Raw genomic sequence first — 27,170 nt, forward strand, 5'->3', positions numbered from 1 at the left:
TATAAAACTTCGCCGAATGTTTGTATAATAATTCGGCAAACTGTTATATGTTGGACGAGAGTTGAATGAGGGGTTTAAGAATGTCTTTAAATATTGGAAACATCGAAAAAGTATTCAGCAAACCGCGAAATTTCATAAAGGTACCGTTGAAAAATATCGCCGAGTATTCGTAAAACTATTCGGCCTAGTGTATAAAATGATATAAGTCGAAAGAAACGGTTTAGAATTGACGATAATTCGTCGAATTATCAAAAAATTATTCGGCAAAACCCCGAAATGTTTTCAGAAAATATGTACAACTGTTGCCGAATTATTCGGCAAAGTATCTAAGCGATTTCGAATTGTTGAAAACTCGTCGGATTATCGAAAACGTATTCGGCAAAACGCGAAATTTCAAATATGCACTGTGGAACAATGTCGCCGAATATTCGTAAAGCTATTCGGCCTAGTGTATAAAATGATATAAGTCGAAAGAAACGGTTTAGAATTGACAATTCGTCGAATTATCAAAAAATTATTCGGCAAAACTCCGAAATGTTTTCAGAAAATATGTACAACTGTTGCCGAATTATTCGGCAAAGTATCTAAGCGATTTCGAATTGTTGAAAAATCGTCGGATTATCGAAAACGTATTCGGCAAAACGCGAAATTTCAAATATGCACTGTGGAACAATGTCGCCGAATATTCGTAAAGCTATTCGGCCTAGTGTATAAAATGATATAAGTCGAATGAAACGGTTTAGAATTGACGATAATTCGTCGAATTTATCAAAAAACTGTTCGGTAAAATCGCGAAATGTTTTCCGAAAATATGTACGATTGTTGCCGAATTATTCGGCACAGTGTCTAAGCGATTTCGAATTGTTGAAAACTAGTGGGATTATCGAGAACTAAATCGGCAAACGTCGAAATTTCAAATATGTACCGTTGAAGAATTTCGCCGAATGTTCGTAAAATTTGTCAAATTATCCAAAAAATTATTCGGCAAAACAGAAGACAGTTGAGGAATGTTCGGAAAACTATTCGGCAAAGTGTCGTGTCTACCGATATTGATTTGTCGTGAACTAGCGGAAACATCGAAATATTATCCGTCAAACTAAACTTGGACGGTTTAATAATAATAATATATAATAAAGAGTTGGACGAAAGATCGAAAATCATTCGGAAAAATCAAATATTTACTCGGAAAACTCATTATTCGGCAAATTGTACAATGTTTGACTATAAACGCTAACGAATTTATTCGTCACACGTAAAAAAATTGGGGAATATTGACGAATCGTACTAAAATTATTCGGCAAACCGTAAAAAGTCCTAGAAATCTCCTTCGTCAAAAATAAAACTATATTACGAATTCCGCCGAATGATAATTAACACTTTGTACAAATTTTAAATGAAAAAAAAAACGCCGAAATAATGACGAAACGATTTGAACGAATATATCTCGATAAATTTAATGACGAAAACATGAAATCTATGATAATTAACAAATTCACAAAAACAATACGCCGAATGACGATAAAAGTAGTATTCGTCGTAACGATTCGATTCGGCAAAGTCGAAATCCAAACAATTATCAGATCACGTGAAAAGTTTACGGAAACGTACTCTTCACATACTCCCCCCCTCAAAATTATCGGATTATAAATTTTAGAAAAAAAAAACAAAAACAAAAAAAATATATAAATCTTCCGATCAATTCTAACAAAAGGAAAATATCGAAATTTTATATACATGAACCGACAAATTTTTTACGAAATTTAATTTGTTTGAAAATTCGGTTCACTTTTGTTCATACACCGTATAAAAAAATTCAAATTTTTTCTATCGCTCTCGTACGTTTCGTCGTCGCATCGATAAATTTCGCTCCGGCATTCGTATTAGAATTAATCGGAAGAAATTAAATCGTAATACAGGGTGCGCGTAAAGTACGGAACGACGCGATTTTTTCCAGATTTTCAAATATAGAAAAAAAAACGGCCCGATTCGTTTGTAATAGAATAAAATAAAGAGCCCGCTTCACACGGCGCCGTCAAAATTAATATCGAATCGCCGAAATTTCGATACTTTACGCGCAGTCAACTAATAGTTGGGGGAAAGAGGAGTAACGTTTCAAATCGAAGCCTTATGAACTTAACCTAAAAAAATTTTTTTCGAAACCGACAATAACAAGAATTAGAAATATTATGATTAATAATAATGGTAATAATATAATTGATACGCTCGATACAGCGTAACGATAAATCGCGAATCTTTTATACTTTTTGTACGGCGAAAAGACCCGATGACGATGACGACGACGACGACGTCGAAGGCGTTACCGCGCCGGCGCCGTTATTCCCGAGACCGACCACTTGATTATTCTTCGAATTCCTCATCAACGGTTTGTGATGACGCAATTCGTTGTTGTGTTGCCATTGCCAACAGGTGCGGCAAAAGTATCTGAAGCAGTTCATGTCTCGGCAAAAGTACGGACCCTGTTGGACTTGACAGACCGAACAGAGCGAATCCTCCAAGTATGGATCGACTTGCACCTTGAAATAAATTTTGAAATTATCGTGGAGAATTACCGAAAACGAAATCAAATCGGATGGACGAGAAGCTCCGAAACGACCATTTCAATTGGCTTTCTGCAACAAGTCCTTTCAGGTCCTCCGACGAGACCTGGGAAGCTCTCAAAATACATTCTTCAAGTAAACAAGGGGCCAAAAACTTCCCAAAAGACCTTTTTTCTCGTTCTTCAAGTACCAATTCCATTTAAATGCCCCACCACGACCACGAAAAGTAACTAGACCTCGTACGAACCACTTGGATCACCACCAAAATCTGGAAAGCTTCCTAAAGACATTCCTTAAGCACCAAGTCCTTTTAGACACATTAACACGACCACTAAAGCTTACAAATCATGTTTTTGATGTACCTAGACCCCTGCAAAGAACTGAAAAGTTCCACCAAGAGCTGAATATTTCCCAAAAGACCTTTTTTTCTTGTTCTTTAAGTACCAAGGCTATTTAAATGCTCCACCACGATCCCGAAAAGTAACTAGACCTCGTACGAACCACTTGGATTTCCACCAAGATCTGGAAAGCTTCCTAAAGACATTCCTTAAGCACCAAGTCCTTTTAGACACATTAACACGACCACTAAAGCTTACAAATCATGTTTTTGATGTACCTAGACCCCTGCAAAGAACTGAAAAGTTCCACCAAGAGCTGAATATTTCCCAAAAGACCTTTTTTTCTTGTTCTTTAAGTACCAAGGCTATTTAAATGCTCCACCACGATCCCGAAAAGTAACTAGACCTCGTACGAACCACTTAGATTTCCACCAAGATCTGGAAAGCTTCCTAAAGACATTCCTTAAGCACCAAGTCCTTTTAGACACATTAACACGACCACTAAAGCTTATAAATCATGTTTTTGATGTACCTAGACCCCTGCAAAGAACTGAAAAGTTTCACCAATAGCTGAAAACTTCCCAAAAGACCTTTTTTCTCGTTCTTCAAGTACCAAGTCCATTTAAATGCCCCACCACGATCCCGAAAAGTAACTAGACCTCGTACGAACCACTTGGATTTCCACCAAGATCTGGAAAGCTTCCTAAAGACATTCCTTAAGCACCAAGTCCTTTTAGACACATTAACACGACCACTAAAGCTTACAAATCATGTTTTTGATGTACCTAGACCCCTGCAAAGAACTGAAAAGTTCCACCAAGAGCTGAATATTTCCCAAAAGACCTTTTTTTCTTGTTCTTTAAGTACCAAGGCTATTTAAATGCTCCACCACTATCCCGAAAAGTAACTAGACCTCGTACGAACCACTTGGATTTCCACCAAGATCTGGAAAGCTTCCTAAAGACATTCCTTAAGCACCAAGTCCTTTTAGACACATTAACACGACCACTAAAGCTTACAAATCATGTTTTTGATGTACCTAGACCCCTGCAAAGAACTGAAAAGTTCCACCAAGAGCTGAATATTTCCCAAAAGACCTTTTTTTCTTGTTCTTTAAGTACCAAGGCTATTTAAATGCTCCACCACGATCCCGAAAAGTAACTAGACCTCGTACGAACCACTTAGATTTCCACCAAGATCTGGAAAGCTTCCTAAAGACATTCCTTAAGCACCAAGTCCTTTTAGACACATTAACACGACCACTAAAGCTTATAAATCATGTTTTTGATGTACCTAGACCCCTGCAAAGAACTGAAAAGTTTCACCAATAACTGAAAACTTCCCAAAAGACCTTTTTTCTCGTTCTTCAAGTACCAAGTCCATTTAAATGCCCCACCACGACCACGAAAAGTAACTAGACCTCGTACGAACCACTTGGATCTCCACCAAGATTTGGAAAGCTTCCTAAAGACATTCCTCAAGCACCAAGTCCTTTTAGACACATTACCACGACTATTAAACCTTACAAATGATGTTTTTGATGTACCTAGACGTCCTGCGAAGAGTTAACCTGCGGTGTATCGTAGCCTAGACACATTTCGAACGTTCTTAAATCTCCGAAGCGTTTCGACGAGACTGAACAACATTTTGTAAAAAAAAACGCAGAAAAATGTCAAAAAATTGAAAATAAAAATTGAGAGACTCACCTTTTTCGTAAACTTGGCGGTTTTGATTTCGATGAAGGCGGCGGCGACGGCTTTGGTATAAGAAATTTGATTGTTGAAAGTAACGCGACCGGAACCGATGGGATACTTATATTTATCGGTATCGATACCTATAAAAATCCAACGATTAATTCGATAATACGATCGATTAAATCGATTTTTTCCTACCGGCGTAAACGACGCCGTCGAACAGATCGTTCATGATCTTGGCCAAGCCTTCGGCGTTGAGCATCCCGTGCAGGGCGCCGACGAAAACGGTTTTGCTGGGATCCAATTTTTGCGAAGTCGATTTGGTGTAATTGGAATCGTTTATTATCCACGGTATGACTTGGACCTGAAACCGAAACGACGTTAGAGAACGCGACGTCGTTTCCCCGTCCAATAAACTAACCTCTTTAGCCTTCATTCTTTTGGAACTTATGGTGTAGTACCAGTTACCGCCGTTGGCGTAGTCGTTGGTACAAGTTTGCAATAGAGCCTTGACGTTCTTCTCGGACTCGAATATGACGTAGACATATCCCTTTGGTTGGGAGGCGGCTTTATCTTTGCCGGGCCATTCGACTCGTATTGGACCGAACGGTTTGAATGTTTGGATCAACATTTGTTCGGTTATATCCCAAGGGACGCCGCCGAGAAATACTTTGCTCGAATAACCGATCGGTTTGACGTTCGAACGGGGCGGTAAAACGCCGCTCCACGTACAAGTGGCGTCGTACAGAGCTGGAAGTTATTTTAGATCAACGATAGATAGTTTCGAGGGGGCGATCGATGAAAATTTTATACGATAGTTTCGGAAAAAAATTGGAATATGAGTTTTCGTCGTAAAATAGAAGAATTTTGTGGTGAAGTGGAATTCAAAATGGGAAGGAAAATTAACACAAGGTGTTATTTTTCAAAGGAAACAGTCATGAAATCCAATTTTTCGAATCAAAAAAGGCGGAGATCAAAAAATGGGATACTGGAATCTGTTTTAGGACGAAGCGTAAGCAAGAAAACCATCGATTTTCCACGTTGTTTTCATAAAAACCCATGGTAATCATCGTGGTAAGTGAATTTGCTCCGAACATTATCGATTCCTGATGTTGAATGATCGATTTTTGTATAAAAAAGGCCAAAATGGAAAAATTAGCCACAGGAAGTTGTTCGAGGGTTTTAGAACAAAGAAAATCCGAGGAAACCATCGATTTTTCACGTGGTTTCCATAAAAACCCATGGTAATCATCGTGGTAAGTGAATTTGCTCCGAACATTATCGATTCCTGATGTTGAATGATCGATTTTTGTATAAAAAAGGCCAAAATGGAAAAATTAGCCACAGGAAGTTGTTCGAGGGTTTTAGAACAAAGAAAATCCGAGGAAACCATCGATTTTTCACGTGGTTTCCATAAAAACCCATGGTAATCATCGTGGTAAGTGAATTTGCTCCGAGCATAATCGATTCCTGATGTTGAATGATCGATTTTTGTATAAAAAAGGTCAAAAATGGATAAATTAGCCACAGGAAGTTGTTCGAGGGTTTTAGAACAAAGAAAATCCGAGGAAACCATCGATTTTTCACGTGGTTTCCATAAAAACTTATGGTAATCATCGTGGTAAGTGAATTTGCTCCGAGCATAATCGATTCCTGATGTTGAATGATCGATTTTTGTATAAAAAAGGTCAAAAATGGAAAAATTAGCCACAGGAAGTTGTTCGAGGGTTTTAGAACGAAGAAAATCCGAGGAAACCATCGATTTTTCACGTTGTTTCCATAAAAACCCATGGTAATCATCGTGGTAAGTGAATTTGCTCCAAGCATAATCGATTCCTGATGTTGAATGATCGATTTTTGTATAAAAAAAGTCAAAAATGGATAAATTAGCCACAGGAAGTTGTTCGAGGGTTTTAGAACAAAGAAAATCCGAGGAAACCATCGATTTTTCACGTGGTTTCCACAAAAACTTATGGTAATCATCGTGGTAAGTGAATTTGCTCCGAGCATAATCGATTCCTGATGTTGAATGATCGATTTTTGTATAAAAAAGGTCAAAAATGGAAAAATTAGCCACAGGAAGTTGTTCGAGGGTTTTAGAACGAAGAAAATCCGAGGAAACCATCGATTTTTCACGTGGTTTCCATAAAAACCCAAGGTAATCATCGTGGTAAGTGAATTTGCTCCGAGCATAATCGATTCCTGATGTTGAATGATCGATTTTTGTATAAAAAAGGTCAAAAATGGAAAAATTAGCCACAGGAAGTTGTTCGAGGGTTTTAGAACGAAGAAAATCCGAGGAAACCATCGATTTTTCACGTGGTTTCCATAAAAACCCAAGGTAATCATCGTGGTAAGTGAATTTGCTCCGAGCATAATCGATTCCTGATGTTGAATGATCGATTTTTGTATAAAAAAGGTCAAAAATGGAAAAATTAGCCACAGGAAGTTGTTCGAGGGTTTTAGAACGAAGAAAATCCGAGGAAACCATCGATTTTTCACGTGGTTTCCATAAAAACCCAAGGTAATCATCGTGGTAAGTGAATTTGCTCCGAACATTATCGATTCCTGATGTTGAATGATCGATTTTTGAGCCAAAAACGGATTTTGAACCATCAAAAAACATCGATACGATACATTAGAAGTATTCAAAGGAAGTTAAAAGCACCTGGACCCAAAACGCGATAAAATCGATCGAATCACATGCAATCGAGTAAAAAATTTTCCCGATAGTGAAAAACACGTAAAGAAAATGACAAATTAAGCCGAAAACCACAAAAACCGAAGTAGAACCAAACCTGTAAAGTTAGTAAAGGTAAAAATACGAAAATTATCGGTACTCACAAGCAGCAGATCGATGAAAACGAGCCGCGCGATCGAGCTGCAAATTTTCAGGGAGAAAATTGAGCAAAGGCGACGTACTGCCGTTCCACTTATCCATTATTTGCTACAAGAAAAAAAAAGAAGAATCGAATAACTAAATCGGCCGATCGGTTTGATTTTTCACTCCCTCACCTGCATGTTGTTGTGCGAACAGGCCGGCGGCAACAACGAACTGAGTAACGTCGAACTGTTTGGTTGTTGGAGACATTTCAAAGCTTGAATGGCTTGCAGCTGTTGAAGATTAACGACATCCAAATCGTTGGAAAATAAATTCCTCGATAGGTTATCGCTAATATTCAACGAATTCTACCGGAAAAAAATAAAAGGAAAATATTGAAAAACCGGTAAAAACAACCAATCCAACGATCACTTACGAATAGATCGCTGAAACCGGCATCCGGACTGGAAATTCCGCTCAATTCCGATTCCGGGGAATTACTCCTCGAGTAATTCAAATGCTCCAACACGTTGGGGCTGTTACTACCACAACTATCGCTAAAAAAACTGTCTTTTATACATATATATTTTTTTCGAGCTAATTAGGAGGTACTACCTCAACGAAGTACTCCTCAAGCTCCTAGCCGCTAGGAAATTGGCTGGGGGCGTGCAAGGGGAAGTACCAGCACTTCCTAAAGATAAATTTCTTTGATACGACTTCGGAGTCGATATAACCCCCGTATAATTCATTTGACTCGACGTAAATTTCGTATCATCCAAATCCAACTGGAATAAAATTACGTGAGGTACCAACAGACGCAAACATAACCTCAATTTATCAATAAATTTTTTTTAATTTTTATCTAGTAGTACGCCACTGGATTTTGTTCGTAAAAAAATTCGAATTTATATTATTATATCAGATTAAATACGAGATTAAATTTGGCAAAAATCCTAATACGTCTAGTAAATAAAAGCTAAACATCGTATAAGACATATTCAGATTGAAAATGGCGAAATTAATTCTAAATTTATATCGTTAAAGTTGGCAAATGATACAATACAATCGATAATAATACAATTTGTTACTATTTAATATAATAGATAGAAAAATAATAAAAAAACTTACCGAAAAATTAGCTGAAGTAGTCGGCGTACATGAGCACAAATCGGAATTATTGTTACCGAAATTTAACAAACCTCTCGGCGAATTCAAACCAAATAAATCCGATATGGAAGACATCGTATCGCCTATTGCACGTGAAGAATAATTATCGAAATTAAAACTTCTTAAAACTCCGGGTTAAACGTTTAAAAAGTTAAGTCAAACTATTTAAGCACATTCAAACCGAATAGACGAGAACAATAATGAACGGTGATCGTTTGTTAAAATATTTTTGACAGGTTGGGAGGAACTTGTTCGAAAAAAACGCACAAGCCAACTTCGTTTTTGTGTTATTGATGGTATTTATTGGGGAAAAAAACTCGTAAAAGAACTTTTTTTGTGTTCTACTCGTATTTTATACGAATTTAACATATACTGGGTGTGTGAATTTGTGAATATTGAATCGTTAAATGCATTTTTATTAATATTATGAATAAAAACAATTTGGAGTTGTCTGGAATGACGTAATAGTACGGAAAAGTACGTTCGTTTGTATAAGTTGTAGAAGAGTAATATGTTCTTCTTTTTTAGTTTAATTAATCTAACTGAATTCCATAGGCGTCGACAAGATTTTATTTATAAAAAATGATTTTTTCACCTTTAAATTCAACAGTATTGAAATAATTAATACATTTATGTGAATATTGAATATAAAAACTTTTCTAAATTGTCTGAAATGACGTATTGCGAGATAAAACTACGTTCGTTTGAGTTTAATACATAATCATTCGATGTAAAGTGTGTTCTTCTTTTTTATACATACACGATTAATATAGTTGAATTCCATAGGCGTCGACGAGATTTTATTTATAAAAAATTATTTATCTTTAAATTCATGAATATTGAAATTATTTAAAGTTATTTATGTATTATGTATTAAAAATATCCTTAATTATCTGGAATTACGTATGGCGTAATAAAAGTACGTTTGTTTGTGTATTGTACAAATAGATTTTATGAAAAAATATTGTAGGCAAGACTTTGAGTTATATAATTTGATTTGTAATTATTTTTCTTTTTAATAAAATAATCTCGTAAATGTACTTTTTGTATACTACTAGAAGGGCATTCTAATTTAACGAACCTCTTATAATACGGGGGCGTATCTATATTTACGCGAAGTAAAACTTATTTATAGGAAATGACGTAATGTGAGAGATTGAAAAATAGGCAAAGTACGTTCGTTTGTATGGAAAACCATAAGATTTGAAAGTACGAATAAGATACGTCTTCGTTTTTATAACTTTTCGATGATTCTAACCTTTAAATTGATCTCCATAGGCGTAGGCAAAGGGTTTAAGTTACATAAATTGTAATTTTTATTTAAATCAAACGCGTTAATGAACTTTTTATATACTACTCAAAGAGCAAAATCCTTTAACGAACCTCTAGTAATACGGGGTGTGTCTATGTTTACGTGAATTAAAACTTGTTTATAGGAAATGACGTAATGTGAGAGATTGAAAAATAGGCAAAGTACGTTCGTTTGTATGGAAAACCATAACAGTTTTGAAAGTACGAATAAGATAAGTCTTCGTTTTCATAAGTTTTCGATGATTCTAACCTTGAAATTGATCTCCATAGGCGTAGGCAAAGGGTTTAAATTATATAAATTATAATTTTTATTCAAATCAAACGCGTTAATGAACTTTTTGTATACTACTCAAAGAGCAAAATCCTTTAACGGATCTCTAGTAATACGGGGTGTGTCTATATTTACGTGAATTAAAAATAGAAAGAGATTAAAAAATAGAAAAAGTACGTTCGTTTGTGTGGAAAACTTGCAAGTGCGAATAAGATGCGTCTTCTTTTCTATAAGTTTTCGATGATTTTAACCTTGAAATTGATCTCCATAGGCGTAGGCAAAGGTTTTAAGTTATATAAATCGTAATTTAAAAAAAACACGTTGTATTTTTTTTATACAATTTAAACAGCAATCTACTTTCACGAACTTATTATTATACAGGGTGTGTCTAAATTTGAGTAAATTAACAATAGATATGACGTCATGCGAGAGAAGAAAATTCGAGTACGTTCGTTTGTGTGGTTAACTATAAGTTCTAAAATTGCAGACACAATTCTTCTTCTTTTTTATAAGTTTCTGACGACTTATTGGAGTTTAACATGGTAGTTAATTATAAATAAAAGTTTTTTTTGAATAAGTATAATTTTCTCGAAAGCATAATGGTATTGTAACACCTTATTACTTAAAAATAATACGGATTATTTCATAAAAAATAATAATTACGCAAATTGTTGATTAATTAAAGGTATTTAGAAATTTAAAAGATGGCATGTTTCGGTTGAGGTGATTCAGATATATATATATATATATAAAAAAAAATTATCGTTAATACAGCCCAGTTAATAAAGAGGTCGTTGACAGCGGCGGGTATCAATAAAATAAAATTTTACCACGTGAAAAAAAAATTATTTTTTTTGGACAATTTCCGTCGTACTCACCTTTATTTTCCGGAAAAATATTCCGTTCGTCCAATAACGAATTTATGGAATGTTTTTGAAGAATATCGGCGTACCCGTGATCGGGACAATCTGTATATAGATGCGGACCGTAAATCTAGAAGACGAAACCACGAAATATACAGAATGTCCATTTAAAATTGAACGAAAAGAGAAATGAAAACTTTTATTTTTAATGTGTATACAGGACGTCCCATAGTTTTTTTCAAATTCGTTTTGTACAGTTTGTATACGTCGAAATAATGGAATTAATTGATCGTAGTCGTTATAAAAAATCTTGTGCTCGATTTGGAGTGTATCTTAATGAAATTTTGTGGAGCGTATTATTGTTAAATAACCCGTAATGGAGGAGTGATTCATAATCGCGATGTACTGTATAGAACGTATGGTTTATTTACAATTTGAAACGTAATTTTTCAACTAATTAACACGGTTGTTGATCGCGGAACGATTTTTATATAAATACTCGCAAAAACGTAATTTTTAGATCGACTTGTATATAAATTAAATGAAAAAAACTACCTTTTAAAAAAGAAGAAAAAATTTAATCCTCCTCGTATTTGTAAAATTTGTTATTGTTCATGGAAATTTAATGGAAATCTTGGAATAGTGACAACGTCTCATGGGACATTCTGTATAATAAATATTATAATCATAGATTGAAAAATTGATTAAAATTATGGTGTTTTATAAAAAAAATTATGAATTCGTCGTTTTATGGGGTTTTAGAACTAATAGAAACAATATTAGATCGATTTTCAATAGGGACATACTGTATAATAAAAAATTCTCATCGTTTATCAAAAATTTTATCTACGTTATGGTGTTTTATGGGAAAAATATTATGCTTTAGTCGATCTATGGTGTTTTTAGAATGTATAGAAACAATATTATATTAAATTCCCATTAAGACAACCTGTACAATAGAGAATTTTAATCGTTGATTGAAAAATTGAACAGTATTGTGGTGTTTTATGGGAAAAAACTATGAATACGTCGTTTTATGAGGTTTTAGAATGAATAGAAACAATATTAGATCGATTTTCAATAGGGACATACTGTGTAATAAAAAATTCTCATCGTTTATGGAGAATTTGATTAACGTCATGGTGTTTTGTGGATAAAACACTATGAATCCGTTGATCTATGGGGTTTTTAAAATGTATAGAAACAATATTAGATTGAATTCCCATTAGGACAACCTGTATAATGGAAAATTTTAATCGTAGATTGAAAAAATTAATAGTATTGTGGTGTTTTATAAGAAAAAACTATGAATACGTCGTTTTATGGGGTTTTAGAATGAATAGAAACAATATTAGATCGATTTTCAATAGGGACACACTGTATAATAAAAAATTCTCATCGTTTATCGAAAATTTGATTAACGTTATGGAGTTTTGTGGAAAAAATATCATGATTTAATCGATGTATGGGGTTTTTAAAATGTATAGAAACAATATTAGATTGAATTACCATTAGGACAACCTGTATAATAGAAAATTTCAATCGTTGATTGTAAAATTGAACAATATTGTGGTGTTTTATAGGAAAAAACTATGAATACGTGGTTTTATGGGGTTTTAGAATGAATAGAAACAATATTAGATCGATTTTCAATAGGGACATACTGTATAATAAAAAATTTTCATCATTCATCGGAAATTTGATTAACGTTATGGTGTTTTAGGGAAAAAAACTATGAATCCGTTGATCTATGGGGTTTTTAAAATGTATAGAAACAAGATTAGATTGAATTCCTATTAGGACAACCTGTATAATAGGAAATTTTTATCGTAGATTTAAGAAATTAATAGTATTGTGGTGTTTTATAGGAAAAAACTATGAATGCGTGGTTTTATGGGATTTTAGAAGGAATAGAAACAATATTAGATCGATTTTCAATAGGGACACACTGTATAATAAAAAATTCTCATCGTTTATCGAAAATTTGATTAACGTTATGGTGTTTTAGGGAAAAAAACTATGAATCCGTTGATCTATGGGGTTTTTAAAATGTATAGAAACAAGATTAGATTGAATTCCTATTAGGACAACCTGTATAATAGGAAATTTTTATCGTAGATTTAAGAAATTAATAGTATTGTGGTGTTTTATAGGAAAAAACTATGAATGCGTGGTTTTATGGGATTTTAGAAGGAATAGAAACAATATTAGATCGATTTTCAATAGGGACACACTGTATAATAAAAAATTCTCATCGTTTATCGAAAATTTGATTAACGTTATGGAGTTTTGTGGAAAAAATATCATGATTTAATCGATGTATGGGGTTTTTAAAATGTATAGAAACAATATTAGATTGAATTACCATTAGGACAACCTGTATAAAGGAAAATTTTAATCGTAGATTGAAAAAATTAATAGTATTGTGGTGTTTTATAAGAAAAAACTATGAATACGTCGTTTTATGGGGTTTTAGAATGAATAGAAACAATATTAGATCGATTTTCAATAGAGACATACTGTATAATAAAAAGAATTTTCATCGTTTATCAAAAATTTGATTAACGTTATTGTGTTTTATAGAAAAAATATTATGATTTAGTCGATTTATGGGGTTTTTAGAATGTATAAAAACAATTTTAGATAGAAATTTTTATAAGGACATCCTGTATATTAAAAATTTCCGTTATTAACTAATATTTAGATACGGTATTCCATGAAGTTTTAAAAAAAATGTCTATAAATGAAAACAAAAAATAAAGTAACAAAATTTTTGTAAAAATACGACTTTCCCGATCTTTTTTTTTCGAGGACACAGTTTATATATTTTTCCACTTACCTTTTGCAAAGACGGCATGATTAATTTTCAATAAAAAATATCGCTTCGAAATCTCCACCCATACACTTAAAAAATCGCAACCATCAACGAATATCATTGGCACAACACTTGAAGAATTTCATAGCAAAACAATTTGAAAAGAAATGCCCCAGAATTAGAAAAATATTTGGAGAAGTTATTGGTTCGATTCGACGAGGAGAGGAGGGGGACGCACATGGTTTCTTCCAAGCAGAAGCGAGTTCAACAATGCGTTAAAAAAACCGTCGAAAAAAAAAACAATAAACCAACTCGTAAACAAACAGAAATCCAAAAAACGATATTTTGGAAAAAATAGATGGTAGTTTTGATTTTTATTAAATTTTGGATTTTGTACAATTTCGTGATACGTAACGGCGAGAACAACATTAATCAAACACGTTATTTTGTTTTTTTTTTTTTGAATATTTTATATCATTTTATGTTATTGACTTTTGTAATTATATTTTCACAGCTTTTCGAGTCAATTTCGGCATTAGAGTGAACTAAATTGGACTAGTGCGTCTTAGAAGACTTAATTTTGACTCGGGGGCTTGTAGATCGAGTCAAAACGATCTACTTTTGAGTCAATTTCGATTCATACACTGGGAAAACATGTTACCGCAACGTAATTTCGATTTTAAAATCTTAGAAGACTCAATTTTGACTCATACACTGCGAAAACATGTTACAGCAATGTAATTTCGATTTTAGAGTATTAGAAGACTCAATTTTGACTCGGGTGCTTGTAGATCGAGTCAAAACGATCTACTTTTGAGTTAATTTCGATTCATACACTGGGAAAACATGTTACCGCAACGTAATTTCGATTTTAGAGTCTTAGAAGACTCAATTTTGACTCGGGTGCTTGTAGATTGAGTCAAAACGATCTACTTTTGAGTCAATTTCGATTCATACACTGGAAAACATGTTAGAGTAACGTAATTTGGATTTTACAGTCTTGTAAGAGTCAATTTTGACTCGGGTGCTTGTAGATCAAGTCAAAACGATGTACTTTTGAGTTAATTTCGATTCATACGACACAATTTTGACTCATACACTGCGAAAACATGTTACAGCAATGTAATTTCGATTTTAGAGTATTAGAAGACTCAATTTTGACTCGGGTGCTTGTAGATCAAGTCAAAACGATCTACTTTTGAGTCAATTTCGATTCATACACTGGAAAAACATGTTAGAGCAACGTAATTTGGATTTTAGAGTCTTGGAAGAGTCAATTTTGACTCGAGGGCTTGTAGATCGAGTGAAAATTATCTACTTTTGAGTCACTTTAGACTCAATTTTGACTCAGGTACTTGTAGATCAGTCAAAATGATCTACTTTTGAGTCAATTTCGATTCATACACTGGAAAAAACATGTTAGAGCAACGTAATTTGGATTTTAGAGTCTTAGAAGACTCAATTTTGACTCGGGTGCTTGTAGATCGAGTCAAAACGATCTACTTTTGAGTCAATTTCGATTCATACACTGGAAAAACATGTTAGAGCAACGTAATTTGGATTTTAGAGTCTTAGAAGACTCAATTTTGACTCAGGTACTTGTAGATCAGTCAAAATGATCTACTTTTGAGTCAATTTCGATTCATACACTGGAAAAAACATGTTAGAGCAACGTAATTTGGATTTTAGAGTCTTAGAAGACTCAATTTTGACTCGGGTGCTTGTAGATCGAGTCAAAACGATCTACTTTTGAGTCAATTTCGATTCATACACTGGAAAAAACATGTTAGAGCAACGTAATTTGGATTTTAGAGTCTTAGAAGACTCAATTTTGACTCGGGTGCTTGTAGATCGAGTCAAAACGATCTACTTTTGAGTCAATTTCGATTCATACACTGGAAAAAACATGTTAGAGCAACGTAATTTGGATTTTAGAGTCTTAGAAGACTCAATTTTGACTCAGGTACTTGTAGATCAAGTCAAAACGATCTACTTTTGAGTCAATTTCGATTCATACACTGGAAAAACATGTTAGAGCAACGTAATTTGGATTTTAGAGTCTTGGAAGAGTCAATTTTGACTCGAGGGCTTGTAGATCGAGTGAAAATTATCTACTTTTGAGTCACTTTAGACTCAAACATTGGGAAAACATGTTACAGAAACGTACTTTGGATTTTAGAGTCTTGGGAGACTCAATTTTGACTCAGGTACTTGTAGATCAGTCAAAATGATCTATTTTTGAGTCAATTTCGATTCATACACTGGAAAAAACATGTTAGAGCAACGTAATTTGGATTTTAGAGTCTTAGGAGACTCAATTTTGACTCGGGGATTTGTAGATCGGCCCAAACGTTGGAAAATCGCGCTTTTCGGGTTGTTTTCGAAAATAAATGTAAGTCGAATGAAACACAATATCTATTAACACAAATTAATCAGAATAGGAAATGAAAATTAACAATCATTCTTTAACTATATCACTAGCGTCGACCATATCAACCTCTATGCTCATACTCATGTCGGACATTTCGTTATTAACGCTCGGTATAACGGAATTCGACGATTCCGCCATACTTTCGCTGGCAGTCGAATCCGATATTTTCGGTTCTATGTTGAATTTCGGTATTTCCTCGGGACAATCTGTAAGAGAGACATTTTTATACATATCGGTTCATTTTATCGATCGGTACAAATGAACTACCGGACATTATATCACGAAATATCGATTTTCTAACACTTCGATTCAGTTCCCGGTGATTTTACATCGATGAACTTCCGAATCTTCGTCTTTTTTTAGAGATTCGTCGCTCCAAAGTTCAGCTAGACTATAATTTCGATTCACCCTCGTATATATCGAGATTAATTTCGAATATTTACTTTCCAAAAATAGGAAAATCGACCGTCGCCACTCGATAATCATCGTTCTAGTTACTTTTAATCGATCAGATGACTTGGAAACGAATTTTCCTTTCGGTACAAATGAACTACCGGACGTTATATCACGAAATATCGATTTTCTAACACTTCGATTCACTTCCCGGTGATTTTACATCGGCAATTTTCCGAATCTTCGTATTTTTTAGAGATCCGTAGCTCCAAAGTTCAGCTAGACTATAATTTCGATTCCCCCTCGTATATATCGAGATTTATTTCGAAAATTTATTTCCCAAAAAAGGCAAATCGACCGTCGACACTCGATAATCATCGTTCTAGTCAATTTTAATCGATCAGATGACTTGGAAACGAATTTTCGTTTCGGTACAAATGAACTACCGGACGTTATATCAAAAAATATCGATTTTCTAACACTTCGATTCACTTCGCGGTGATTTTTCATCGATAATCTTCCGAATCTTCGTCTTCTTTTAGAGATTCGTCGCTCCAAAGTCGAGTTAGACTATAATTTCGATTCACCCTCGTATATATCGAGATTAATTTCGAATATTTACTTTCCAAAAGAAGGAAAATCGACAGTCGCCACTCGATAATCATCGTTCTAGTTACTTTTAATCGATCAGAAGACTTGGAAACTAATTTTCGTTTCGGTACAAATGAACTACCGGATGTTATGTCGGTTTTTCATCACTTTCCCAAGACTCGTTATCCTCCTTTTCGTCGTTTTCCTTTTTTATCATCGTCGCAGTGTCACTTTTCACCACGTCATTCACTTACTCTAAAACTTCGAAATCACACACGAATATTTAGTCCGACCCCGGTATAATAATCGAGAATTAAATACGCACTTAATAGAGTGAAACTTTTCGAAATACACTCGTAACACTTTGAAATATACGAAATAATCACGTGATCACTTACCCGGATACGGAAGTTTGTCTTCGGTTAACTTATCGATGACGTAATTCAACATGGTGGTACTGAATGCGTCGTCCCTTTTCAAACCTAGTGCTTTGTGGAACCATTCGACGGCTTCCTCGTAATTTTCCATGAGGACGTTGACGTAAGCTATGGCGGCAAACGTACCTGCCGATTGGGGATGTAGTAGGAGGGCCTGAAAAACGTATTATTTCGATTTCATTCGAATGATAATCGATTAAAAATCGTATCGAAATCACCTGGTTGTGGAAATCGAGGGATTCTTCGTATTTTTGCAATTTCCTACATGTGTGGCCCAAATTATTCAACAGCGGGCTCCACCTTTGGGGTATTATACCTTTTCTGATACGTCGTACTCTTTCTAGTGCCTTTCGGAATTGTATTTCGGCAGTTTCGTAGCTGAAAATCGGCGGGACGAGTGTGTTATTGGTGGAAATCGAGGGGGTGAGGCGGGGGGCGAATTGAGCAATTGACAAATTCGATTTCTGAACAAATTGCACAGGTAAAAATTAAAATGCACCAAGAAAATAAATGTTTATAAAGTGACACTAAAAAATTAATTTTTTTTTTCGAAGAAATGACACTAAAAAATTCAATTTCTGACCATGGTTCGTTGGAAAAGTCAAATTTTGAGAAAATGATACGAAAGAATGACGATTTTTGACCAAACTTGACCGAGAAAATGAATTTTAATAAAATGACACTAAAAATATGTGAAAATTCGTTTTTTCATGACACTAAAATACAAATTTTTGAATATAGTTCATTGAAAAATCCGATTTTTGCCAAAGTTGAATCAAAGAAGACAATTTTTTACTAAACTTCACAGAGAAAATAAATTTTAATCAAATTGCACTGAAAAGAGACTAAAAAAAATACCATTTTTTGGACATATTTTGTTGGAAAAGGTCAAATTTTAAGAAAATGATTTTTTTAGTGTAATGTACACTAAAAAACACAATTTTTTACTATATTTCGTCAAAAAATGCCGATTTTTGATACAGTTACATAAAAAAATTACCAATTTTGACCAAACTTCACAGATAAAATAAATTTTACCCAAATGACATTAAGACAATAATTTGTTGAAAAATGCCAATTTTATACCAAAATGCACCAACAAAATAATTTTTGATTAAACTGCTATAAAAAAATGTCTATTTGTGATCAAATTACACTGAAATCAAGAAATTTCTGATTTTCGACCAAATTACACTAAGAAAACACATTTTTGACTACGTTACACTAAGAAAACTCAACTTTCGATTAAATTTCATTGAGAAAATCCAATTTACGACTAAATTACACTAAGAAAACTCAACTTTCAACTTAATTGCACTAATAAAATCCAGCTTTTGATCAAAGTACAATAAGAAAAGTCAATTTTCGACCGAATTACACTAAGGAAACACATTTTTTACTAAATTACACTGCGATAACACATTTTTTACTAAATTACACTAAGAAAACTCAACTTTCGACCAAAGTGCACTAATAAAATCCAACTTTTGATCACAATACACTAAGAAAAGTCAATTGTCGACCAAATTACATTGAGAAAACACATTTTTTACTAATTTACACTGCGAAAACACATTTTTGACTAGATTACAAAAAAAATCGACTTTAGACCAAATTGCACAAATAAAATCCAACTTTTGATCAAAGTACACTAAGAAAAGTCAATTTTCGACCAAATTACACTGAGAAAACACATTTTTTACTAAATTACACTGCGAAAACACATTTTTTACTAAATTACACTGCGAAAACACATTTTTGACTAAATGACACTAAGAAAACTCAACTTTCGACCAAAGTGCACTAATAAAATCCAACTTTTGATCACAATACACTAAGAAAAGTCAATTTTCGACCAAATTATACTGAGAAAACACATTTTTTACTAAATTACACTGCGAAAATACATTTTTGACTAAATGACACTTAGAAAACTCAACTTTCGACCAAAGTGCACTAATAAAATCCAACTTTTGATCACAATACACTAAGAAAAGTCAATTTTCGAACAAATTACACTGAAAAAACACATTTTTTACTAAATTACACTGCGAAAACACATTTTTGACTAAATGACACTAAGAAAACTCAACTTTCGACAAATTGCAGTAATAAAATCCAACTTTTGATCACAATACACTAAGAAAAGTCAATTTTCGACCAAATTACACTGAGAAAAACACATTTTTTACTAAATTACACTGCGAAAATACATTTTTGACTAAATGACACTTAGAAAACTCAACTTTCGACAAATTGCACTAATAAAATCCAACTTTTGATCACAATACACTAAGAAAAGTCAATTGTCGACCAAATTACACTGAGAAAACACATTTTTTACTAAATTACTCTGCGAAAACACATTTTTGACTAAATGACATTTAGAAAACTCAACTTTCGATCAAATTACACTAAGAAAACACATTTTTTACTAAATTACACTAAGAAAACTCAACTTTCGACCAAATTGCACTAATAAAATCCAACTTTTGATCAAAGTACACTAAGAAAAGTCAATTTTCGACCGAATTACACTAAGGAAACACATTTTTTACTAAATTACACTAAGAAAACTCAACTTTCGACCAAAGTGCACTAATAAAATCCAACTTTTGATCACAGTACACTAAGAAAAGTCAATTTTCGAACAAACTACACTAAGGAAACACATTTTTTACTAAATTACACTAAGAAAACTCAACTTTCGACCAAAGTGCACTAATAAAATCCAACTTTTGATCACAATACACTAAGAAAAGTCAATTTTCGAACAAATTACACTGAGAAAACACATTTTTTACTAAATTACACTGCGAAAACACATTTTTGACTAAATGACACTAAGAAAACTCAACTTTCGACAAATTGCAGTAATAAAATCCAACTTTTGATCACAATACACTAAGAAAAGTCAATTTTCGAACAAATTACACTGAGAAAACACATTTTTTACTAAATTACACTGCGAAAACACATTTTTGACTAAATGACACTAAGAAAACTCAACTTTCGACAAATTGCAGTAATAAAATCCAACTTTTGATCACAATACACTAAGAAAAGTCAATTTTCGACCAAATTATACTGAGAAAACACATTTTTTACTAAATTACACTGCGAAAATACATTTTTGACAAAATGACACTTAGAAAACTAAACTTTCGACAAATTGCACTAATAAAATCCAACTTTTGATCACAATACACTAAGAAAAGTCAATTGTCGACCAAATTACACTGAGAAAACACATTTTTTACTAAATTACACTGCGAAAACACATTTTTGACTAAATGACACTAAGAAAACTCAACTTTCGACAAATTGCAGTAATAAAATCCAACTTTTGATCACAATACACTAAGAAAAGTCAATTTTCGACCAAATTACACTGAGAAAACACATTTTTTACTAAATTACACTGCGAAAACACATTTTTGACTAAATGACATTTAGAAAACTCAACTTTCGATCAAATTACACTAAGAAAACACATTTTTTACTAAATTACACTAAGAAAACTCAATTTTCGACCAAATTGCACTAATAAAATCCAACTTTTGATCAAAGTACACTAAGAAAAGTCAATTTTCGACCGAATTACACTAAGGAAACACATTTTTTACTAAATTACACTAAGAAAACTCAACTTTCGACCAAAGTGCACTAATAAAATCCAACTTTTGATCACAGTACACTAAGAAAAGTCAATTTTCGAACAAACTACACTGAGGAAACACATTTGTTACTAATTCGACCAAAATAACATCACTAACAACATTAAAAATACCAAATGTACTCACTCCAAATTTTGAAACGCAATCACCCCCTTCTCGTGCATTATAAACGGATCGTCGGGCGCTATATTTTGAGCCTGCTGAAAAAATTTATCGGCCAATCGGACGTTGTTCGTCAAACCGCATTCCAATCCGATATACAACAATGGCAGGTGACACCTAAAAACGTACGCATCGTCAAAACGTTCTCTGACGGAAATCCTTCGATTTCGCTCACCCCTTCATCAATTGAGACGCCTTGAAATAAGCCGCCATCGCTTGATCGTGTTCGTTTTCGATCGCGAAGGAATGTCCGTAAGCCAACCAAGCCGGACCGAATAATCTATCCAGACAAGTCGCTTTCGCCAAATATCTTCTAGCGAAATCACTTTTTCCTGATGAAAAATCAGTTAGAACGCATAAAAACGACATACAAGACGAAAAAAAAACGAAGAAGATCGTAGAATACATTAGCAGATAGTAGAAAACCTTTCGAAGATGGTAGAAAAGCTTTAAAAGATCGTGAAAATGCAGAGCAGATAGTAGAAAAGCAAAGCAGATAGTAGAAAAGCAAAGCAGATAGTAGAAAATTCTTAGCAGATAGTAGAAAAGCTTTAAAAGATCGTGAAAATGCAGAGCAGATAGTAGAAAAGCAAAGCAGATAGTAGAAAAGCAAAGCAGATAGTAGAAAATTCTTAGCAGATAGTAGAAAAGCTTTAAAAGATCGTGAAAATGCAGAGCAGATAGTAGAAAATTCTTAGCAGATAGTAGAAAAGCAAAGCAGATAGTAGAAAGGCTTTAAAAGATCGTGAAAATGCAGAGCAGATAGTTGAAAATTCTTAGAAGATAGTAGAAAAGCAGAGCGAATAGTAAAAAACTTTAGAATACAGTGGAAATCCAAACTAGATAGAAGGAAAGCTTTAGAAGATAGTAGAAAAACTTTGAGAGATGGTAGAAATGCAGAGCAGATAGTAGAAAAGCATTAGAAAGTAGTGGAAGAAGGAAGTGCAGCAGATAAGAGACTAAGAGATGTAGGGAATAAAGATAGAGCAGATTGGAGAACAGAACAAGGAAGATGATGAACAGGAGCGGTTGGAGACGAAAAAACTAAGCAGATAGATAAGAAATAGACATAAAGACATGGAAAATAGAACAGATTGAAGACAAAAAGAAGATAGAAGGAGAATATATGATAAGAGGCTTGAAAGACGAAGCAGATGGAAGATAACCAGCCGGAATAGGAACTAGAAGATTAACACGAAGAAGAATTGATACAATAGCGACGAAATAATCGAAAAAACATAATCTTTCGATTAGTAGTGTTCGATTGTAATCGATACAATCGAAAACCGTACAAAATCGATTGGGCAGATGTAAAAATACTGAAAATCGATTGAATAGAGGTAAAAAAGATAGAAGAAATCGATTGATCAGTGGTAAAAGATTTACGAAATCGATTGAGCAGAGTGAAACGATCGATTAAATCGTACCTAATCGATTTAGAAAAAGTAAAAGACCGAAGAAAACGTTTAAAATCGATTGGGTAAAGGTAAAATTGCTAGAAATCGATTGATCAGAGGTAAAAGATGGACGAAATCGATTGAGCAGAGAGAACAGATCGATTAAATCGAATGGACAAAGGTAAAAGATCGATAAATCGTATCAAATCGATTTAGAAAAAGTAAAAGACCCAAGAAAACGTTTAAAATCGATTGGCAAAGGTAAAATCGCTAGAAATCGATTTAGCAAACGTATAAGTTAGAAGAAATCGATTGATCAGAGGTAAAAGATTTACGAAATCGATTGAGCAGAGAGAACAGATCGATTAAATCGAATGGACAAAGGTAAAAGATCGATAAATCGTATCAAATCGATTTAGAAAAAGTAAAAGACCCAAGAAAACGTTTAAAATCGATTGGCAAAGGTAAAATCGCTAGAAATCGATTTAGCAAACGTATAAGTTAGAAGAAATCGATTGATCAGAGGTAAAAGATGGACAAAATCGATTGAACAGAGTGAAACGATCGATTAAATCGTACCAAATCGATTTAGAAACAGTAAAAGACTGAAGAAAACGTTTAAAATTGATTGGGTAAAGGTAAAATCGCTAGAAATCGATTGATCAGAGGTAAAAGATGGACGAAATCGATTGAGCAGAGTGAAACGATCGATTAAATCGAATGGACAAAGGTAAAAAATCGAAGAAAACGCCAAAAATCGATTGAGCAGAGATAAAAAATCGACGATAAACTCTAAAATCGATTGATCAGAGAGAAAAGATCGATTAAATCATACCAAATCGATTTAGAAACAGTAAAAGACCAAAGAAAACGTTTAAAATTGATTGAGCAAAGGTAAAATCGCTAGAAATCGATTTATCAAAGGTAAAAGATGGACGAAATCGATTGAGCAGAGTGAAACGATCGATTAAATCGAATGGACAAAGGTAAAAAATCGAAGAAAACGCCAAAAATCGATTGAGCAGAGGTAAAAAATCAACAATAAACGATAAAAATCGATTGATCAGAGAGAAAAGATCGATTAAATGGTACCAAATCGATTTAGAAACAGTAAAAGATCGAAGAAAACGCTTAAAATCGATTGGGCAAAGGTAATAAGACTAGAAATCGATTGAGCAAACGTATAAGATCGACGAAATCGATTGATCAGTGGCAAAAGATCGATAAAATCGATTGAGCAAAGGTGAAAGATCAAAGAAAAACGCTAAAAATCGAGCTTAAAAGAAATTTCAATTAAAAAATGAGTGAAATAACGACGACATTACCTATAATGTAGTAATAACATCCAACGGCGAACCAGGAAATGGCCAAATTCGGATATAGATCGACGAGATTGTGCGCCAACGAAAACAATTCTGTAAAAAAAAAAAAATTTCGAAAAAAATCCGTTTTTTTTTCGCGTCCTTTGACTCACTGTTGCTTTGTTTCAATTCCACCTGGCAGGATATGTGTATAGGCAAACAACCGTCGTGGTAGGGATCGATTTTCAATATATTTTCGGTTAAGGCGCTGCAAGAACGATAATCGCAATTATAGTACAGCCTTTCCGCTTCGGCGACGCGCAAATCCAGGCTGTTCTTCAATTTTATCGACGCCGAACTGTCGTCGACGAGCATCTGATCGTTTTCGTCGGTTTTTTTCGTATTTTTGTCGTTGTTTTTTAGAACGCTCGACGTTATTACGATCGAAGGCGTTCGAACAGTTGAAGGATGCGGATTATTCGTTATGTCGATGGATTTGTCGTCGAATGTAGTCGGTTTGTTCGTGTGCGTATGGTATTTTTTCAATTTCGATCCGTACAAAACGTATAAAATTTCCGCCGATTCCGGTGAACATTCTTCGGATATCGGGAGGGATTTTAATAATTCTTCTTCTAAAATAAACATACAATCTAATATTAAACGCGTTCTATCGACTTATAATGACTTTTCACCTACCCCCCGTACTAAAAAATAACGTGAAAAATCTATTTGAATACCCCTCGTAACACAGAATTCGGTTTTTTATGAAAAATGTGTTGAATAAACGAAATTAGGAGATAGAACTTTATAAACACCCCCTGTAATGTTAAATGAATTCTTTTATAGGGAAAAATAGAAAAAACAACGAAAAACGGATGACGAACTCTTTAAGTACCTCCCGTAATACAAATTGTACGTGTTTTAATAGAAATATTGAAAAACAACGAAATATGTAAAACAACTCTTTGAATACTCCCCCGTACTACATATTTCGATTTTTTTTATGAAAAATGTGATAAAATCGACGATTTTACGAATTTTTTACATACCCCCTGTAATGCTAAATGTGTGTATTATTCATAAAAAATAGAAGAAAATAAACAAGAAATAACTTTTCACGTTTCCCCCTGAAAAACAATGAAAATCGCGAAAAAACTTTTCAACAACCCCCCGTAACATAAAAAGAATGTTTTTTTGTGAACTAATTAAAAAACAATGAGAATCATGAAAAAACTCTTCAACCACCCCCGGTAATACAAAATGTAAGTTTTAATCCTAGAAAATTTGAAATATGAAAAAAACTATTTAAATACCCCCGTAACATGAAATGTACGTTTCATTCATAAAAAATATAAAAATAAACAAGAAATACCTTTTGACGTACCCCCTGTAATATAAAATTTATATTTGATTTGAAAAACAAAATGAATAAGAACTTCAGGTACGTCCCCTGTAACACAAAACGTGAGTAAAAAAACAATGGCAAATGAGAAAGAAAACTTTTTGTATACCACCCGCAATACAAAGTGTATATTTAATTCCAAAAAATGTGAAATATTGAAAAAAACTTTCGAACACTCACTGTATACTATAAATAATACATACGAAAATAAGAATTTTTCGTTGAGCCCCCGTAATACTTCAATTAAAATGGTAAATAACAAAAAAAAACAAAATAAAACATTTTGTACACCCACTGTAAAACAATCTATATATTATTAATCGAAAAAATGGAAAAAAATAGAACTTTTAGTTTAACACCCGTAACATAAAAGTGAAAAAAAAATAACGTAAAATGAACTAGGTAGGAAGAAAAATACAAATGACAAAGCATTTAACAAATTTAACAATAAATTTGAAAAAAAAAATTATAACAAGTGGATAATAGAAATATTTACTCACCCTCTAGATGGGTTAACATCTGATATTTTATCAAAGAATCGAAAGCTTCGTAACAATAAACGTCCATGTACAAAGCTTGTTTATAACAGTCCGCCGCTAGGCCCCTATTATCCATACCCTCCAAAATTTTCCCCTTCAGAAGCAAAAAGGCCGAATAAGCTTGCTGAATAAAAAAAACGCACGCAATCAGAATAACGAAAATTAATTGTTCATTACTCACGTTTTTCGGGCTATTTTCGAATACAACCGGGGTGGAATTATTGAAAGGTGATGAAAAACCATCCTTCGATACTGAACTAACATTATCTATATTATTAACGACTTTTAGGGCTTCTACTAGTTCGTTCGCTTCGTACAAACAACGTGCCGTCAAATACGTACATTGTAGGTTAGTCTACAACAAAACCAATATCATAAACAAACTATAATTAATTACATATATCAGGTAATTAATTACCTTATCTAAATTTTTCGATTTTAATAGATGCGTAGCCCTATGGTACTGCTTTAAAAGGTACATACATTGTGCTAAACAATATATATCTTTCGGATTTGAGGTTAATGCTACTACTTTGTCGGCCCAAAATAACGCCGTACTATACACATGCTGAAATTTCATCACAAAATACGAATTTTTAATTTCTTAGACCTTTTTTGTACGTTTTAGTTAATGTATGGTTTTTATTTTAGGTCTCTTTTGTTGTATAAAACTAATTTTCTAACAAAAGAGACCTAAAATTAAACAATTCGTCAAACACGTTTATATTCGTTTTCTACTTACCAAATCGATATAGGTTTGAACTAATTTTCTGTAATTATCCACGTTAACGTTGTTTGTTGTTTTCATTTTATTATTATTAAATTAACTGTTTAACAATTTAAATATAATACCATTTTTAAACTTATTTATAACAAACTGTCGAAATATATTCTTCTTCTTTTTTATAAATTTTATGTCTATAGATAATATACTCGTTTCTTATTATGCCACTTTTATATTTCAGTCAAATTTTATTTCACTTTGTTATTAATTTATACTAT

The 27,170-nt window shown here is 33.3% G+C and overlaps 2 protein-coding genes across 5 annotated transcripts; both read right to left on the reverse strand.

The window, feature by feature from the left end:
- Positions 1-54: 54 nt before the first annotated feature.
- Positions 55-14,064, reverse strand: LOC130443588 (cytoplasmic polyadenylation element-binding protein 1). 4 transcript variants are annotated; one of them, XM_056778337.1, is made up of 11 exons: positions 13,863-14,012; positions 11,039-11,153; positions 8,540-8,661; positions 8,027-8,196; positions 7,848-7,968; positions 7,606-7,779; positions 7,435-7,537; positions 5,012-5,340; positions 4,789-4,954; positions 4,603-4,730; positions 55-2,534 (listed from the first exon to the last, which is right to left on the reverse strand). In XM_056778337.1, exons 1-11 carry the CDS (start codon positions 13,878-13,880, stop codon positions 2,256-2,258), a joined length of 1,725 nt encoding a protein of 574 aa, XP_056634315.1. In that variant the 5' UTR covers positions 13,881-14,012; the 3' UTR covers positions 55-2,255. The 4 variants fall into 4 exon arrangements, with proteins under 4 accessions (XP_056634315.1, XP_056634314.1, XP_056634316.1 ...); XM_056778336.1 differs by having other exon boundaries at positions 7,848-7,977; positions 13,863-13,999; XM_056778338.1 differs by lacking the exon at positions 11,039-11,153 and having other exon boundaries at positions 7,848-7,977; positions 13,863-14,064.
- A 2,171-nt stretch (positions 14,065-16,235) lies between these two features.
- LOC130442551 (cell division cycle protein 16 homolog) lies at positions 16,236-27,090 on the reverse strand. The gene is made up of 11 exons (XM_056776748.1): positions 26,911-27,090; positions 26,587-26,736; positions 26,350-26,523; positions 26,130-26,292; positions 24,401-24,859; positions 24,252-24,341; positions 21,705-21,861; positions 21,494-21,646; positions 17,909-18,068; positions 17,652-17,844; positions 16,236-16,475 (listed from the first exon to the last, which is right to left on the reverse strand). The coding sequence occupies exons 1-11, from the start codon at positions 26,974-26,976 to the stop codon at positions 16,297-16,299; spliced, it is 1,944 nt and encodes a 647-aa protein (XP_056632726.1). The 5' UTR covers positions 26,977-27,090; the 3' UTR covers positions 16,236-16,296.
- Between the last annotated feature and the right edge of the window lie 80 nt (positions 27,091-27,170).

The sequence above is a fragment of the Diorhabda sublineata genome, chromosome 4, assembly GCF_026230105.1.
Source record: "Diorhabda sublineata isolate icDioSubl1.1 chromosome 4, icDioSubl1.1, whole genome shotgun sequence".
NCBI lineage: Eukaryota > Metazoa > Arthropoda > Insecta > Coleoptera > Chrysomelidae > Diorhabda > Diorhabda sublineata.